At 42.9% G+C, this 19,917-nt stretch overlaps 1 protein-coding gene across 7 annotated transcripts in view; it reads right to left on the bottom strand.

Moving 5' to 3' along the window:
- The window catches only part of Trim2 (tripartite motif containing 2), a 117,110-nt gene that overhangs the window by 30,706 nt on the left and 66,487 nt on the right, over positions 1 to 19,917 (bottom strand). For all 7 annotated transcript variants that reach the window (XM_074041314.1, XM_074041311.1, XM_074041310.1 and 4 more), the window contains 4 exons: positions 19,408 to 19,645; positions 6,840 to 6,991; positions 5,491 to 5,671; positions 3,904 to 4,627 (listed from right to left, as the gene is read on the bottom strand). In XM_074041314.1, coding sequence (XP_073897415.1) covers positions 3,904 to 4,627; positions 5,491 to 5,671; positions 6,840 to 6,991; positions 19,408 to 19,645 — 1,295 coding nt within the window. The remainder of the gene's footprint in view (positions 1 to 3,903; positions 4,628 to 5,490; positions 5,672 to 6,839; positions 6,992 to 19,407; positions 19,646 to 19,917) is intronic.

Genomic DNA, 19,917 nt, shown 5'->3' with positions numbered 1-19,917 from the left:
AGCTGTTATCAAAAAGGCAAAACACAAGTGTTGACCAGGCTGTGCAGAAAAGGGAACCCTTGTCCACTTGGTGGGAATGTAAATTAGTACAGCCTTTACAGAGAACAGCGTGGAGAAAGTAGACTGGTATATGATCCAGCAGCCCCTCTCCTGGGTATATAGCCAAAGGAAATGACATCAGTGTGCCAAAGATGTAAGGCAAATGTAGGCCCAAAGTGACCATGTGGAGAGGAGTGATCTGGCCAAGAGATTCTTTATTGCCTAGTGGGAGAGGGAGAGAGCAAAGAGAGAGAGGGAGAGAAGGGGCAGGGGCTTAAACACCCCCCAGTGAGACTCGGCATGATCTGATTGATTAGGATCTTATGGTTCATGCTGATTGGAGGTTGGGGCAGAAGGAGGATTCAAACTAGACTTGAGGCAGGACTGTGACCCTAGAAAACAGAAGCTTAAGGGTGCAGTAAGAACTGAAACCTATCGGCGCCATTATTGCCAACAAAAGAGATCTGTGCTCCTGTGTTCACTGCAGCACTGTTCACAATAGCCATGAGATGGAACCAATCAAAGTGCTCATCAAAGTGTGAGTGGATGATGGAATACTAGTCAACCTTTAAAAAGAAAGAAATCCTGTCACTTATGACAGCATCCAAGATCCTGTAGGCCATGTTAACTGAAATAAGTGGGGCACAGGACAAATACTGACCTCACTGACATGTGGAATCTGGAATAACTGAACTCACAGAAGCAGCATGAAATGGTGGTTACCAGAGGTGGAGGGTGGAACGACTGGGGAGATGTTGCTCAAAGGACATAAAATTTCAGGTATATAAGAGCAATAAGTTCATGAGATCTATTGTACGTCATGGTGACTCCAGTTAATAACAATGTATCTTATGAATTGCTATGAGTAGATTTTAAGTGTCCTTACTATATAGAACATGGTAGACTGACTTAGTCATTCATATATATATATATATATATATATATATATATATATATATATATACATATACACAATTTTAACTTTTTAATTAATACTTTTTAAAAAGAGCAGTAGGCCAGTAAGACTTGCCTTCCTTCCTTTTCTATTCCTACAGACCTGAGACGCATAGCACTGGTTATAGATTGAATTGTGTCCTTCCCAAGTTCATATATTAAAGTCACAACCCCCAATACTTCAGAATGTAACCATATTTGAAGATTAAAGTCTTTAAAGAGGTGATTAAGTTAAAATAAAGCCATTAGGTGGGGTCCTAATGCCATATAATTAGTGTCCTTGTAAGAAGAGACAACAGACTCAGGAGGAGGCATTACACAGGGTGACAAATGACCATCTCAGAACAAAACAGCAGTGGGGACGGCCAAGAGCAGAGGACTCAGAGGAAGTCCACCCTTCTAGTTTCTTGATCTAAGATTCCAGCACCTTGATCTTGAACTTGTAATAGTTTGTAACTTTGATTTCTAACTTAAAAGCAATTCCAGTTGAAGAACAGTGAGAAGATAAAATTTCTGTTGTTTGAGCAACCCAGGCTGTGATATTTTGCAGTGGCATCCCTAGAAAACTAAGACAGTTCCTTTAGTTTACTGATAAACTCAGATACACTACACACTGTTCTACTTTTCTTTTTTTTTTTTGCGGTACTGGGGTTTGAACTCAGGGCCTACACCCTGAGCCACTCCACCAGCCCTTTTTTTGTCATTTTTTTTTTTTTCAAGATAGTGTCTTGCTAACTATTTCCCTGGGCTGGCTTCAAACTGTGATCCTCCTGATCTCTGCCTCCTGAGTAGCTAGGATTACAGGCGCCTGGCCATTCTTTGTGTGTGTGTGTGTGTGTGTGTGTGTGTGTGTGTGACTGGGATTTGAACTCAGGGCTTTGCACTTACAAAGCAGGCACTCTACCACTTCAGCCACACTTCTAGTCCATTTTTGCTCTGGTTATTTTGGAGATGGGGGTCTCAACAAACTATTTGCCCAGGGTTAGCCTCAAACCACGATCCTCCAGGCTTCAGCCTCCCTGTTCTACTTTCTTTACAAACATTAAACACTGAAACAAAGACATGTCTCTTTCCTCAGGTGGGTTTCAGAAACGAGGTGATGATTACTAATAATAGCAACAGTAAAATCTTAGCCAGCATTAACTGAACACTCACTGGACATAGGTGAATGCCAGGTGTATTACAAGAACAACCTTAAGACTTGGGGCTATCTCATACTCTATTTTACAGAGGAAGAAACAGAATTTGGGAAGAGTAAGCCAGCTACCCAATTGGTGAGGCAAATCAGGATTCAGACACAAATCTACCCACTTTCAGACTTAAGCCTTTCAGCCCATTGCCTGAGCTTTTACTATTTCTTGGGTGGAAACAAGGGGTGAGGATTTGAATGGGATTGGATTTGTTCTTAATATGGGTGCTCCATGGGGGGTAGCAAGTAAAATTTTTTGAAAAGAAAAGGTAGGAGGGAGACTCTAACAGCCCAATAATTACACATGCAAAGACGACAGCTCTTATTTATTTTGCTTCTCCACTGTGTCAGGCAGGAAGCTTGGAACTTAGATCAGTTCTCAGTTCTTAGAACAGAGAAGCAGGATCTTTGCATTTTCATTTTATGGACATGAAAATTGAAGATGAAGCAACCTAAGAACTCTCCCCAAGGCTCAAATAAGTGGAGGAACTGGAGTGGCAGACCTGGAAGGTCCCCAATCCTGTGTTCACCCAGCTCTGTCCTCTTCACCCACACTGTTCAGACAGCCACAGAAGGCCTGAGGGCTGCTGGGCTCTGGATGAGCAAGTTATGGGGTCCTACCACAGTCTTCACCAAGATTCAGTATCAAGTGCTAACGTGGAGCAACTCTGCCCAAGAATGTTCCAAGGAGCCCTGATCTCCCAGGATGTTCCATGGGAAAAGTTCCTGGTGAGAAAAGTTGGCCAGTGCAGCCTGCCATCCCTGCCTCAGACTGTGCACACCAGCAGATTCTAAAGTTCTGAGAAGACCAGCAGTTAAAAAAAATGAATCTGTTTCCTTCATTTAGCTCAAGATTTCCCAATTTATTTGAACCACAGGATTGTTTTTCTATACATGTCAGTTAAGATACTGCAATGCAGAGGAACGGGGAGAAGGAGGCAGGCTAAAGCAACCTCCTGAAACTAATCAAAATGCAGAGTCCCCCCCACACTGAACCGATTAATCCCTTCATTGTTTACATTTAGTTCGCTTTCTACTGAGAAAGTAAACAGTTAAAATAAACAAATAGAGAGGCAATAAATCAGGGGAGGCAAGGGCTATTTACATTCCCGTCTCTTGGCTCATCCAGCACCTTGAGGTTTCATCACCAACCCTGTCCCAACTCCATTCCTTTCTCCACCCGCCTCTTTGGGGCCCTTCTCCAGCTACACACAGCTGGTGGCCACCACAGTTCGCAATGTAACCCCTGTTCCCCATCCCCTTCCAACATAGAAGTGGTGACAGAGAGTCACAAAGGCTCTATCCAGGTCATGGCCCCAGCCCCAGCTGCCAGATTTCCCAGAAACACAAATCACAGGGGACAACAGCTGTCTGTCTGTGGGTTAGGCAGGAGTCCACTCCCATGGGGGTGATGGGAGACTACCCACCTTTCCCGTACAATTTCCAGACTAGGAGCTCTGAGCTTTTTTTCTGTTTCTCTTTTTACTTATTTTCGTTTTCTAATTTCTAATAGTGAATATGTGGCCTGTGGAAGGAGCTGAGGAGAGGAAGAAGAGAAGGAAGAAGAAGGGATGACATCCCTGGAGAAGAAGCCTGCATGAGCTACCTGCATAAAATAAACCAACAGTCCTCGAGGGGACATTCTGGGCTGTCATGTCCCTTTCCCCACCGCTTAATCACAGCCGCAGGTGGGCTCGGGCTTGGGGGAGCCCTGTCCTTACCCACTCGGAAGATCAGATCGTCCTCGATGGGGTTTTCTTTTCTTTTCCCAGTGCTGTACATGCTGGCGGGTCTCTTCACCGCTTTCTGCTTGACGTGGCCGCTGCCTGGGGACTTGACACGTCGCTTCACACCCTCGGTGGTGGGGGACACATCGGCCGAGCGGATGACTTTCAGCTTGAACGGGCTGCCGCGGATGTGCTGGTCGTAGAGCCTCAGGGACAGGGTGAAGTCGCCCTCCTTCTGCACGGTGTAGAGGAACTCGTAGGTGCCATTCTTGTTGTCCAGGATCTCGCCGTCCGCCACGCTGCCGTCGGGGGTGCTCAGCTCCGCGGTCAGGTACGCGTTGCCTGTCTTGCACAGCTCGCCGTCTTTGTCCTTGGTTGTTATGGTAACGGACATGGGTTGCCCAATGATGGTCTGCCGCAGCCCCTCGCCCGTGGCTACCGTCTCAGAGGCCACAGCGTTGGTGGTCAGGATGGTCCCCAGGTTGTGGATGGACTTCTTCAGGCCCTCGGTCTCCACGATGAAGTCCAGCTGGTCGTTCTCCCGCGGGTGGAGGGGGAAGTCTTGGTCGGCCAGTTCGTTCAGCTTCTCGCTCATTTGCTTTTTCACCAGCAGCACTTCGGTCTCTGTGCCATGGTGCAGCGCCTGGGCAGTGAAGTTGCTGCAGCTCTTGATGCTTTCCTGGCCCTGGAGCAGGGTATCCAGCTGCGACTGGAGCACCTGCCGGGAGGGACACGGAGGGAGGCTGTGAGCGCTTCCTAGGACACCTGCCAGCACGCTGGGACAGAGCCTGGCCCTCCTCCCCACGCGAGAACCAGGGTGGTTCTACACCTGCCCAGGCGGGTGGCTCACAGCAAGTGGCATGCCACTTAACCCAGTGAACCAAGTCCAGTGCAAAAGCCTAAACTGCGTTTCTCAAGATGTCCCTTGTGCCTCGCCCTGCCACATCGCCCACACGTGGATTTCTTGGATCATGTGTTTGGATAGGAGCAACAAAAACGCCCGTACCAAGCATGGCAAATAAACTGTCATGCCTGACGCCTAAAATAGTCATTATTCAGTATCTTTCTGGAATGTTCAGAGTTCTCAGTCATCACTTACAGGAACAGAAACCAAATAAATGAAGTCTCCAGACCTGAAGACCAAAAGCTTTTCATTGTTGGTTTTGTGAACAGACACAAAGACTGCAGTCAGGCTTCGCTTTGAAGTTGACGAACAGGTTAGTGTGGATGAGAGAGCAATTAAGAGGCTATCCCACATTATAATTAAGGAAGGAAAGGAATCCAGCTTAACCCTAAATCCTGAAAGCATTACATAGTATTCAACCTTGCCTTTTGTCAAATTATAAATTGGTTCTTAAAGTCACAGAATCGTAGATTTACTGAAACCGGGGAAGAGGGGGAAAAAAAAAAGAGCCAGATATTCCATTAAATGGAACCCAGTTTACTGTACAACCGTGATCTGTAAGAACCCATTTGAGTCCCCTTTGCTTTGCTGTTAGAGCACACTAAGCCAGTGCTGTGGGGTGCCTCCCTCCCCCACCTTGTCTCTTATAGGACATCTTAGGGACAAGGGACCCTTACCTTGTGTTTGAGGCCATAGTTGACTTCCAGTTCCATGAGTAGCACGCTCTTGCGAACATTTAAAGTTTTCTGTAGCTCATCGAATGTGGAGTGGATGTCATCCACGATGCTGGCCTTTTGGTTGGTTAACTGATGAATAATTTCTGAGATGAACTGAAGAGCAGAGTCTATTTCTGGAAGCCTGGGGGATAGTTGGTAAAGATCATTACGTAGCATCAAACTGGAACTATTCCAAGGCCTATCTCAACACTCCAGTTTATCAAATAATAATAATAATAATAATTAATAAATCAAATTATTTTTCTATGCCTTTCATCATCTTTAAAAAAATAGTAATGGAAGAATGGAATGAATGAGACTTGAGAGACTACAGCCATTTCAATCTACCCTCAATGATCTATTTTTAATAATTGGTAGTATAAAGTCTTGAAGCTCTGGGAAAAGCCATTATAAATAATTCTTTGCTACACGAGACTGTCCTGTGCACTGTAGGATGTTTGTCAGCATCCTATCCTCTCAGATGCCAGTATCATCTTCCTAATACCCATGGCTGTGACACCAAAAATGTCTGTAGGCATTGTCAAATGTCCTGTGGGGGAGTCCAGTCACCCATGGTTGAGAACCACTGTTCTAAATAGATCTTTTTTCTCAACCACATTAAAAAAAAAACCTTATCAAACTCAGAGTTTCCTGGGAACTTCTTGTAAGCTTCCAAGCTCTTTTAATTAAAATAGAATAATCTCACAACAACTGTTGACTATGGGTGAGAGATTTACTATTTTGTCTGTTTTTCAGCTGGGGTAATTTCCTCTCTTCTGTCTTTCTCATGCACAACACAGCTACTCTGTTCTCCATGTCCAGACTAAGAAAGAACCTGGAAGCAGGACAACTTGAAAATGGAGCAATCACTTCTCAGTACCATTGTGCAGAATGCAGGCAGAAGGGAGTCAGTCACAGCCACCATAATGAGTCTATGAGTGTGTCAAGAGCAGCAGCTAAGGAGCTCCTTACAGGCCTGGTTTCAGGCATAATTTCAGAGATCTGAGGGCACCGTCTTTAAGTGTACTTTAATTCCTTTAATCTTCCTGAAAAACCAAAAAAAAAAAAAAAAAAGAGCTACCATGTCTAACATAACGCAATTGGAATCTTACCAAGGAGTAGACGATAGCCTCATCATTCACTGGTTTATGACTACAAACCCATCATCAAAGGAAAACTCACCGTGACACAAAGACTTGCGCCTGAGGTGTAACATGACCCTACATTGTGCAGAGACAATGGAGCACGAGGCCAGGCCTTGCACTCAGGGCAAGGGCAGCAGGTTGGGAACCAGGTGGAGGGTGCCGCACCTTTTGTTGACAGCATCCAGCTGGACCTGGAGGGCGGCCTTGTGTTGCTCTACCACGTCCTTGAGTGGGACTGTGGGGTGCTCCGCGTGCTCCCCCTCAGTGCACTCCCGACACATGGCAGTCTCACAGGATTGGCAGTAGAATTCCATCACCTGTGGGTAACACAGAAAGGTTCCAGGTTTGGGGCCATGGTTCAGTGCTTACTCTTCAGGAATCTTGATCTTTGACTTGTCTCACCAATTGTCATGGAATAAAAATTATTGGGCTCAGTGTCATGGCAGAAAGGAAGAACAAACCTGATGTGACATGTCTCAGTCAGGTATGGGTCCAACTCCAAAGCTACTGATAAAGCCAGACTTTGGTGGCTACTTCCTAAGGCAGAATCGTGTAGGGCTATGGTTATCAAACTTGTTTGTCTTGAGATCTTTTTAATACACTCTTTATAAGTTATTGAGGACTCTAAAGAGTTCTGTGTATGTGGATTATTATTATTATTATTATAGTTTATGCTTCTGGGGATATAACCCAAGATCTGGTACATGGTAGGCAAATGCTCTACCACTGAGCCACACCCCTGCCCTATGTATGTGGTTTATATCTATAGATATTTGTCATATTAAAAACTGAAGCTAAAACCGGGTGCTGGTGGCTCACATCTGTGACCCTAGCTACTCAGGAGGATTGTGGTTCAAGGCCAGCCTGGGCAAAATGAAAGCAAGATCCTATCTCAAAAATACTCAACACAAGGGGCTGGGATGTAGCTCGGTGGTACAGCGCTTGCCTAGCATGCGTGAGGCCCTGGGTTTGATCCCAGCACCAAAAAAAGAAAAGACAAAAAAAAAACAAAAAAAAAACTCAACACAGGCTGGGCATTGGTGGCTCATGCCTGTAATCCTAGCTACTCAGGAGGCAGAGATTAGGAGGATCGTAGTTCGAAGCCAGCTTGGGCAGGTAGTTTGCAAGCCCCTATCTCAAAAATGCCCAACACAAAACAGGGCTGGCAGAGTGGCTCATGTGGTTAGTGCCTGCCTAGCAAGTGTGAGGTTCTGATTCAAACCCCAGTACCACAAAAAAGAAACTAAGAAAAAATTTAAAGTACTTATTAATTTATCAAAAGCAATAGTAAATCCATTGAAATATTAACACAAATAACATAATTTATGGAAAATATATTTGCAAAACAAAAATTTTGTGACAGCATGATATTGTTTTCCATTTTTGTAAATCTCTGAGGTGTGTGGCTTAATAGAAGACATTTGGATTCCCTTATCTGCTTCTGCATTCATCTGTTGTGAAGTACACATCATAGCCTCTGGACAGTTCCACTGTATGCTCTTGAGAGAATGACAGTGAAAAAGACAAACAGTATCTTCCTATTACTGCACTGTACTACCTATTCCTATTACAATCCAGAATTGACATATCTTCCACCAGAAAGAGCCTGGGGACTGTAAGGGTTCCTGCACCTCCCTTTGAAAATGGCTCAGAGATGAGCTGGGTTGAGCAGTTTGTGTCTGGCGTCACTCTTTATTTAGCTGAATGACATCAGGCCAATTACTTAGTGTTACTGTGTGTCAACTTGCACCTCTGTCAAATAGAGACAATAACAGCAACCTGCTCTGTTAATTAAGTAGGTTGGTGCGTATAAGGACCGGATGATGTCTGGCAATGATGTCAGAATACATTTGAGAAAGTAGTAGCTGTTGTGGTAATGGCAATGATGTCATCTGGCTATCTGAAAATAAACCACGTTATCCTGAGTGTAATGGACTCTTAGTAACAATGTTCACAGAAAGCCTATTCTCCCAGCTGGGAGCAATATCTTCCAACTTTGAGCTTCCAAAGCACAGTTTGGGGGGAACTTTATCTTGGGTTTACAGTACACATAATGAAAAAGGCATAAATCCTAACCCAGCTTGAAGAATTTTCACAGCATGCATGCACCCACACACTCTCACTTAGACACCATTTTTGAAATATTTATAAGGTTTTAAGTTCCTGAGCACAGGACCATCCCACTTAGAGCCTAGCTAATGCCTGCATACAGTAGGTACTCATCACTGCTGACAGCACGAGAGAAAGTATGTCTTGGCCATGGCTGGGGAGCAAGTATTAGGACAACTGAAGGTCACCTTCCTCCTTACTCACTGCTTCACATAGCACTTTCTGAAGCAACTCTTTCAGGAATAAAACACTCAGTTTTCTGATACTATTTTGGAGCCAATCTTTCCTAGTGAACCAGATTCAGATGAAAGTTTTTCAAACCACCACATAGTTTTACATTTCATGTGACATCATAGTTTGAAGTGGATAAATAGTAAATTAGAGGAATACATTTTTTTTTTGTCACATAGAGATTTAATTCCATGTATTTTGTTCCTCTGCAGATCTTTTAGGAATTGTGCTTGTGCTTGGACCATCAATTAAAAATTTCCTCTTTTTTTTTTTGTTGTAAACCCAGGGCTAGTACACACTGTACACTGAGCTACACCTCCAGTCCAAAGTTTTCTTTCTTTATCCATTGTTTGTTCAGTATTTCTCTCCATGGTCCATTAAAATGTATTTTAATAACAAACTCCAATGAAAATATATGGTATTACCAAATATTTACATTTCCAAAAAAAATTTCTAAAAACTTTCTATAGGAAGTTTAAAATGACACTGCATATAGTTTTATTCATTTCATTTTCTGAACACTGAAGGCAAGCAATGTGGTAAAATGCCCAAAAGCAAGCAGTCCTTCCCTCAGGGGGTGCTGCCAAGAAAAGATCCCTTGGCAAATAATTGTCGAGCATTTTCTATATTCTGTGTCTCGAGCTGGATTGAATCATCCAAAATCCGGTGCAAATGACCGATATCTAGTCTTCCCCTGGGAGATCTAAATTTTCATTGGAGTTGAAACTTTTTGTCCAGGCCAGCCTGGACCGCGATTCTTCTGATCTCAGCCTCCCATATAGTGAAGATTACAGGCATGAGCCACTGGAACCTGGCTCTAGCCCTCTTTTTAATTTATATTTTAAAATGGTTGCAGGGGAGTGACATTGCTGAAAATGGCAGAGGGAGGAAATGTCTGTCATATCACTAGCTGGTGACCATGCTAATGGAGATTTCAGTGGCCACACATGATAAAAACTACAGACTTCACAAAATTAGTCCAGAAAAGTCACTAAGCAAACAAGTAAAGAAAAAAATTATCACAAGCAACAACAAAAAAAATGTGGGAAGGGGAGAAAAATCTGACTTCCAAAGTCACCACAATTGTTTGTTGTTTCAAACAATGGACTGGGCTAGGACACACCACCTCCCTGGATTATGGGTACACAATAGCATGTCCAGCTTTCATTATTATATTTGAAATGTCCGGTTGCCTATGAAAAAAAAGACATTAAAAAAAAAAAAGAAAGCACGACCCAAATCAAAATGAAATAAATTAATGAAAACTGTCCCTCAAGAAGCCACAATTGGGTTTATTAGCTCTCAAACTAACTCTTTCATATATACTCACAGGGCTAAAGGAAATCATATATTAAAAACTCAAAGAACCTAAGAGACAATGCCTCACCAAATGGAGAATATTAAAGAAACAGAAATTATAAAAAGGAACCAAATAGCAGTATTCCAGTACTGAAAAGCGTAATAACTGAAATGTAAAATTCACTAGAGGGATTCCCCAGAAGATGTGCAAACACAAAAATAAGAACAGTGAACTCATGGAGATAGGACCACTGAGATTACACAGTCTGAGGAGAAATTAAAAAGAAGAAAGAAAAAGTAACAGACTCTAAGAGGGCCGAGGGCACCGTGACATGTACTAAATATGCATACTGGAGTCCCAGAAGGGAGGGAAAGGAGAAAGAAGTAAGAGTTTAAGAAATAAGGCCTGGTAAAGGACTGATAACCAGAATATACAGGGAACTTAAAAAACTAAATTCTCCCAAAACTAATGAACCAATAAAGAAATGGGCAGGTGAACTAAACAGAACTTTCTCAAAAGAAGAAATTCAAATGGCCAGAAAACACATGAAAAAATGCTCACCATCTCTAGCAATAAAGGAAATGCAAATTAAAACCACGCTAAGATTCCACCTCACCCCTGTTAGAATAGCCATCATCAGCAACACCACCAACAACAGGTGTTGGCGAGGATGCGGGGAAAAAGGAACCCTCTTACACTGTTGGTGGGAATGTAGACTAGTACAACCACTCTGGAAAAAAATTTGGAGGCTACTTAAAAAGCTGGACATCGATCTACCATTTGATCCAGCAATACCACTCTTGGGGATATACCCAAAAGACTGTTACTCCAGAGGCACCTGCACATCCATGTTTATTGCGGCACTATTCACAATAGCCAAGTTATGGAAACAGCCAAGATGCCCCAGCACTGACGAATGGATTAAGAAAATGTGGTATCTATACACAATGGAATTTTATGCAGCCATGAAGAAGAACGAAATGTTATCATTCGCTGGTAAATGGATGGAATTGGAGAACATCATTCTGAGTGAGGTTAGCCTGGCCCAAAAGACCAAAAATCGTATGTTCTCCCTCATATGTGGACATTAGATCAAGGGCAAACACAACAAGGGGATTGGACTATGAGCACATGATAAAAGCGAGAGCCCACAAGGGAGGGGTGAGGATAGGTAAGACACCTAAAAAACTAGCTAGCATTTGTTGCCCTTAATGCAGAGAAACTAAAGCAGATACCTTAAAGCAACTGAGGCCAATAGGAAAAGGGGACCAGGAACTAGAGAAAAGGTTAGATGAAAAAGAATTAACCTAGAAGGTAACACCCACGCACAGGAAATCAATGTGAGTCAATGCCCTGTATAGCTATCCTTATCTCAACCAGCAAAACCCCTTGTTCCTTCCTATTATTGCTTATACTCTCTCTACAACAAAATTAGAGATAAGGGCAAAATAGTTTCTGCTGGGTATTGAGGGGGGGGGAGCGGGAGGGGGTGGAGTGGGTGGTAAGGGAGGGGGTGGGGGCAGGGGGGAGAAATGAACCAAGCCTTGTATGCACATATGAATAAAAAAAAAAAAAAAGAAAGAAATAAGGCCTGGAAAGTTCCCAAATGTTGATGAAAGGCACAAATCTACACAGTCAAAAAGCTCAAAGAGATCCAAATCAAGACACCTAATAACCAAACGATCAAAAGGTAAAGAATCCTGAAGGCAACAAGAGAGAGTGACTCATCATGTATAAGAGGTTGTCAATAAGATTAACAAAGAGTTCTCATCAACAAGCACTTTAGGCCAGGGATGCTGGTGCCTGTAATCCCAGCACTTGGCAGGTGTCAGGTAGAGGCAGGAGGAGCTTGAATTAGAGGCCTGCCTGGGCCGGGCTACCTAGCAAGATCCTGTCTCAAAAAAAAACAAGGGTTGAGGATGGAGCTCTGAGGAAGAGCACTTGCCTAGCATGCATAAGCCCTTGGATTGGACCCATCAGCACTATTTAACAACAACAACAAAAAAAGACACAGACAGGTCTGAAAGTGAAAGGGTAGAAAAAAATGCTTCCTACAAATGCTAACCAAAAGGGAGTTGGGCAGCTAATCTAGTATAAGGCAAAACAGACCTAAGACAAAAGCTGTGCCAGAGAGAGCACAGTACATAGCTGATGAAAAGCACATTATAGAATCTGACAAAACTGTAACTGGACTGACCAAAAAAGGAGAGAGAACCTTGAAATTACTAAAACCAGGAACAGAGTAGAGAAATTACTACAGACATCACAGAAACACAGGAATGATAGCAATATTATAGCCCAGATGGATCCAAAGAAATGGAAAGTATGAACAGACTTATAATGAGAGAACTTTCAACAAATACCTTCACCTGGTGAATTCTACCAAACATTTAAATAACTTCCAACAAATACCTTCACTGGTGAATTCTACCAAACATTTAAATAAGAACTGATTCAGATCCTTCTCAAACTCTTTGAAAAACAGAAGAGGGAGCAGCAGTTCTTCCTAACACCCAGGATATCCCAAGAAAATGACAAACCAATATCCCTTATAAATACAGATGAAAAAAATCCTTTGCTATTAGCAAAGGGAATCTAGGCACATATTAAAAGGATTATATGCCACAAACAAGTGAGTTATATGCACCTGTAGTCCATGACATTAATAGGGTAAAGTGGCTGTTTAATGGGTATGGTATTCCTTTCTGGGGTGAAGAAAATGTTCTGGAATTGGCAGTGGTGTTATGAATATACAAAAAACCCACTAATTGTACTAATTGTAAATGGTTGAATGTTAAATTTGATGTCATGTGAATTTCACCTTAAAAAAAAAGAAAAGAAAAGGAACTGGATTGCACCTTGGAGGAGAAACACAGACCGAGTCACTATGCCCAGGGCACTCTCCTAAGTGTACCTTGAAGTGTCAACAGCTAGTCATTCTCAAATGCTGAGCTCAGGTCTGACAGCTGGGGCTTGAACTGAGCGCTAATTGTGGGAGGTGTGTGTCTTGGCTGAGCTCATCCATGTCATCCATCCCTGGAGAGATGATATCACTGTCCCCGGTGGGGGGAGGGGAGAGGGTAGCCAGAGGCTAGGGGGAGCTTATTGTTGTTGACAGGTGGTCACTGTGTGTGTCCACCAGCAAAGAAGGCTGGCAGGTCCATATGCATTCCTAAGGGAAAAAGGGTGGTCAGAGCCTTGTGGCCAACACTGACAGTTGATCCTGGGAGGTTGGAGTGGGTGGGGACTTGCTAGTGGCAGGGCTTTCTTCAGGAGGATACCCCTTTGCCTGTCTCTGCATCCTTGTTAGTAAGGTGCCTCAGTGAGCAGGTCATGGTTTCCCAATTGTTTATGTACCTAGGATCGCAAGATAGGAGCTCAAGGTGTTGGCTTTACAAGCAAAGAATCTACAGATCACTGCCCACCTTTCTTCTTTCTCTTTTGCACTTGAAGTACATCATCATGGCAGTTTAATGAGAAGGCAGGTCCTGTGCCAGCACTTAAGGCAGGTGACAAGCTTCCCTCCCCTTCCTATTCAGCACCAGCCCACTGGGTCAGCAGAGTCCTGTTTTGCTTTGCTTTATTAACCTTCAGATGCTTGACTTATTTTAAAGGATTTACCCATGGTGGTTAACTGCAGCAATTTATCTGAAATATTGCATGCATGTGTCCTGAATATGCAATGAGGCCCCCATATTTCAAAGCAGCTGTGGTGAACCCCTACAGTCTATCATCAAATGCCATGAGTTAAGACACGCACACTTGGGCTAATTTCCCAAGGCTTCTTACCGCTTTGTAAAGCTTACCATTCCAAAGAATCATAATGAGTCAGCACAGAGCGTGTACTCTAAACACACTTCAGCTTTGTTCACCTCAGGAGAGTCAAACTCTTCAGGTAGACTTAATTTTTAATGCGATTTGATGAGCTTTTCGCAGACGAGGTGGGGTTAGGTTAACCTCAAGAATTGTTTAACTTCACAGGAAATAGAATCTCTAGCCAGCATCCAAAGGTCTCTGTTGATGAGGTAGGTTCAGAAATACATCTTTAAGAATTCTAATTTTTCCTGCAGGCAGTGACAACAGATTTCTCTTTCCAAACTTTTTCCTGGGATGGATAGTGCAATTTTATAAAAATGCAGGAATTGTATTTATTTTTGTTATGCTGGGGATGGAATCCAGGGCTTTGCAAATGTTCGGCAAGGCACTCTGCCACTGAGCCACAGTAATTTTAAAGAATCAACCTCACTTGGTAACTCCACTGCTTCCTTGGGCACCCACACCTGGTATCACCTGGGATGGGTGCCTCTGCCATCAATCCATGCCAGTGGTCCAGCTCTCCAGCCTGATTGCCTGCATCAGAGCCTCTCTGTGGGTTATTCTGGCAGGTCCCCAGGTGCTCCCCAAGTCACAGGCTCCTCTACTTTGAATCTCCCTTCTCATGTCTTTAGCGACTTTGAGAAGAGCTCTGCGCAAATCTTGCCTAGGCATTCCAATGCTTAATAACCTTTCATAGCTTCCCATGACCAAGTTCCTTATGCTGCATCCGATGCCCTCCAGGTCCTACCCCTTCTACCTCTCCAGCCCATCATCCCACTTCCTGGCTCTTGGAAGCACTGGGCTGATGGATAGCACAATTGTCTCTTTGATTTTTCTACTGCCTATGAAACTTTGTCCCTTCTGCACAAAACTGAGCACACTGTGATCCTACAAATTCAAAGACTCTAAACATACGAACATATTCACATATCTTGGCAAACGTCATTTGTTTTGAAAACAGCAGTGTTGGGCTCAGTGGTAGAGTATATGCTTAGCACGTGTGAGGCCCCAGGTTTGGTCCCCAACAACCCCCCCCAAAAATTATCTTAATGGCTACCCAAGTTATATGGGCTTACCATAATTTTAACCATCCTCCAATTAAATAGAATATAAAAACTATAACACTTATATATTAAATCTTTATCTTCACATCTAGGTAATTCTTTAGATATATTTCTATTAGTGGAATTAAGACAAGAGGTTGTATAAAACACTCATTACATTTTATTAAATTGACATCTACTCCCGGAAGAGCAATTTACTCTTCCACCCACAGCATACAAAATGTCTCAAAATACATTTCCTCATAAGCACTGGTTGTAGCTGGTCTGGAGGCGTGTCTCAAGTGGTAGAGTACCTGACTAACAAGTGCAATGCCCTGAGCTCAAACCCTAGGACCCCCCCAAAAAAAATCATAGCTAATTTGAAACAATTTGATTATTTGTGAAGCTTAAGCCTTTTTTGTAGATTAGCAGCCATTTGTACCCTCCCTGTGAATTTCCTGAGTTCTTTGCTGCTCATTTTCTTTTGCAATGACCACAGTCCTCTCAACTTGTAAGTGTTCTTACATATTAAGAACTTGCTTGCTGGCAGAATGGCTCAAGTGGTAGAGTGCCTGCCTACCAAATATGAGGCCCTGAGTTCAAGCTCCAGTGCCTTCCCCCTACAAAAAAGAACTTGCTACCAGGTGCAGTGGCTCATGCCTGTAATCTCAGCTACTTGAAAGGCAGAGATAAGAAAGATCACGGTTTGAGTACAGCCTGGACAAAAAGTTAGGAAGACCCCCAACTTAATCCCTAGCTGTGTGTGGTGGTATATGCCTATCACCTCAGTTACAGAAAGATAAATAGGAGAACTGTGGTCCAGGCCAACCACAGGAAAAATGTGAGACCCTATTCCAAAAATAACTAAAGCAAAAAGGGCTGGGCAAGTAGCTCAAGTGGTAGAGTACCGGCCTTGCCTAGCAAGTGCAAGGCCCTGAGTTCAAACCTCAATACCATCAAAAGAAAAAAGAACTTGTCAAGGTATTTTAATGAAAAAATTTTTAGCTACTATCATAAGTTGAATTATTAATAGTTTTCTTTTTGTTCTATCTTCACCAAGTTTTGTCAACGAGGTTATATGTGTTTCATGAATGAATTGTGTAGCTTTACATTTTTTCTTATTATCCAGAAATACACACCGTGAATCATATCTGTTATTTTCTTTTCTTTTGTGTTTCACATATTTATTTTGTTGTTCTTGTCCTAACTTCATGAGTTGAGTTCTTTTCAAATAAAGGAAAGTGCACTAAGCTATAAAATTTCCTGGGTAAAGACTTGACTTTACCCCACACAAATGGCAGAGAACATTTCTACTTCATATTTTATGAATAGTTCCATGTTGCCATTTTTTTCTTTGATTAAATAATTATAAGCATTAAAGAGACACTTTGTGGTCTTTCCAGAAGCACACAACATCACCAATGTTAATTTTAGTGCATTGTTCAGGGACTTGGCTTAATAATGGGAAAATGTAGTCATGCCATCTTTTCAACCCAGTAGTGATCAATTTTAATTACTCAAGTTCGCACAATCTTAGTAGCTTTCTTAACAGATTTCAGCACACACTTTTTTATGTGTGGGAGGCAGACTCCAGTGACTGGTACTGTTCTCTCTGAAATCCATCCTCCTTTCTCCAGCCCTACCAATACCATCCTACTACTTCTTACTATCTCTCATTTAAAATTGGTGTCTCAGCCTTTACTCTGCTACTCCATTCCATAGAAGAACACTAAAACATCCATCTCTTATTTAAAAAGTTTTAATGCTTTCACACTGTGTATAGAATTTATGTCAAACATTTTCTGGGTGATAGTTCTAGCTGGTCACAATCTCTCCCATCTGCCTTTCAGGCTCCTTCCTGCAATTCTCCTGCACCCCCCACGTTCTGCCCCCACCTCCTGTCCTTAGACTCTAGGTGCCCCCAGCTGCCAGGCACTCCTGAATTCTACCACATTCTTACCTTGCTCAGGGATGCTACCTTTCCAATTGACACTAATTCAGATTTTACTCGATCACCCCTTCACACCCCAAATTTAGAACAGGGTCTACAGTAAGTCTCCTTCTAACTTTCTTCTCTGTCAGGTTGGGTTTGCAGAGTCACCTGCCTGGACTACATTTAAGGACACTCTTGTATCTATGGACATGTTCTCCCAGAGCTAGTTCTTAAATGCAAGTTCCTGGCAGAGTCAACCTCACTCAGAGGTTGACTGAGTCAATTCACTCAGAGCCCATGTGAGAAATAGTCACAAGAAGGATGCTCAAACTGCTTTTGGGGACATCTCTTTCAGGTTCTTTTTTTACAAAATTTACATGGTGACTCTCCCTTTGAGTACAATGTATGCAATACACCTGACAGTCATTACTCCCGCTGTGTGCTCTCAAATAATTCTATACGTAATCCACAGTGTGTCTTTCTTGTTTGGGCTGCCAGCCAAGCTCAGGAAGTATTTCTTCCAGTTCTACTTTTATGATGTGTTAGCTGGCTTTGTGGCTTTAACTGTTCAAGCCTGAGTTTCTTCGTCTATGAAATGAAGGTAACTAATACTGACTTTGCAGAGTATTTTTGTAGAGCCAAGTGTGGTGTTGGGCAAATGTGTTAGCTTCTATGCTAACTCAGTGCTAAGGGGTAATGAACAGGTCCCTGCCCACTTGGACCTGCATTCTAGAAGAAAAGCCAGAAGATCAATAAGTAAATAGTCCAAAAGTGACATGGTAATTACATGGGGACAATAAAGGAAGTGACAGGGTGGACAGTAAGTGGGGTAAGAGGTGGGTGACCTCAGAGGTGGAGGAAGAAGTTGCCTTAAATGTTGAAAGATGAGAATGAGCAAGTCACAAAAGGAGGGAACGAAGGGCATCCCAGGCAGAAGGAACAGAATAGCTGGGCCTGGAGGAAGGAAACTATTTGGCACGCTCAAGGGAACCAGGCGGGCTACAGCTTAGTGGGCAGAGAGAAGGGTGTGACATAAGGTCAACGAACAGGAGGATGACTAATAATGATTGCATGGCTCTAACAATCACTTCCTTGCCTTAGGGGAGATTTTCTGTAAGCAGTTTCAAATACTTTTAAAGTGCTGATCCATAAGGTGGAAAGTGACTAAAGTCATAATTAGAAATATTAGGGTTGGGGCTTAGTGGTAGGGCCCATGCTTAGCATGCATGAGGCCTGAGATCAATTCCCAGCACTAAAATTAATAATAATAATAATAATAATAATAATAATAAAATTTCCTTTGTAGTTACTGGGGATCAAACCCAAGGACTTTTGCATGCTAGGCACATGCTGTACCACTGAGCTACACTCCCAGCCCCCAAGAAATAATTTCTTTTTGTGAGACAGAGTCTTACTATATAGCCCAAGCTGGCCTTGAACTTTCAATCCTTCTGTCTCTATCTCCCAAGAGCTGGGATTACAGGCATGAAACACCAGGCCCAGCCCAAGAAATAATTTTAATAGCTAACCTTTATTGAGAGCTTACTCTGCACTCTATGGGACTTAGGTATTTCATTTTTTCTAATAATTTCTTACCATGGAAACTATCATTCGTTTCTTTTCACAGAGGAGGAAATGAAACCCAGACTTTAATAAACTTGCCAAAGTTGTTTAAGACAAGGGTTTGACCTGAAAGCCGGTTCTCCTGTCCGTCCCCTTGGGTTACAGAGCTATTGGGAATCCCTCATTTGATGGCATGCACGGGCCCTCCAGAGTTTCTAACAGTTATTGTGCTTGCAAGAAGCAAGAAATATGCTTGCAATTCCTAAACTACAATGTATTATCAGGGATTCACACAGCTTCAAATTTCATTTATTATTAAGGAACAGCATCTAAAGGAACACGAGAAAAATTTCCCTCACTAGAAGAACAAACAGCTCTAATGCATTAGCATTTTAATAACCACTCTTGAGTCAAAGACCTTATCCACCATTAAATCTTTATCCATAATTTATGACTCGGATGTTTATGTGGGTCAAAGTAGGCCCAGTTTACAACTAGCTACTGAGTTGCTCTTCCGAGTATACCAACAATATTTGCTAAGCAGATACAATAAACATAGATTTTATTATCTAAATAATTCTGAAAGTGAACAGGCCAAATAGTCTGAGCGTTGGTTTAAATTATCATTTTTAATACTCATTTTTCAGGAGAAGGCATGTTTTATTTAGTCTCTGATGTGCCCAAGTCCCACCCTATGGGAAAGCCACCATGATCCCGGGCAGTGTCCACTTCACTTACATTCCCATCGTGGTTTGGGCAGGAGAGAGGCTTTCCTGCAGCCACAGCAGTGACAGTCTCCAGGATGGAGGACTCCTCGACATTGCTGCCTGGCGTCCGCTGCAGCACATCCATGAGGTTAGTGATGAAGAAGTTGTTTTGGAGAGCGGCCACCCCTTTCTCGGGCAGGATGGAGGTCTGGCGGCACACTGGGCAGGACAAGGTCAGGCTGTGAGCAGGAATGTAGTTCTGCAGACACCTGTGACAGAGCAGAGAGCTGACAGTTAGCACAGAGCCCCTCAGGATCAGAACCATGGTGTGCAGGTCCCATCCATGCCATAACTGACTACATGGGCTAATCTGCAGAAATGCCCCCTTCCTGGGGTCCTTTACCAGGGAAATGATATTTTAGAAAACAAACCTGTCTTCACATTGGCCCTGTCCACTGATCAGGCAATTAGCTACACTCAAAGAAAAGAAAAATGCCATGAGTTCCTGTAGAGTCCTGCCACACGGTGTGGTCCATGGACT

Source organism: Castor canadensis, chromosome 9 (assembly GCF_047511655.1).
Source record: "Castor canadensis chromosome 9, mCasCan1.hap1v2, whole genome shotgun sequence".
Taxonomy (NCBI): Eukaryota; Metazoa; Chordata; class Mammalia; order Rodentia; family Castoridae; genus Castor; species Castor canadensis.
This window is presented reverse-complemented; position numbering and strand designations above follow the sequence as displayed.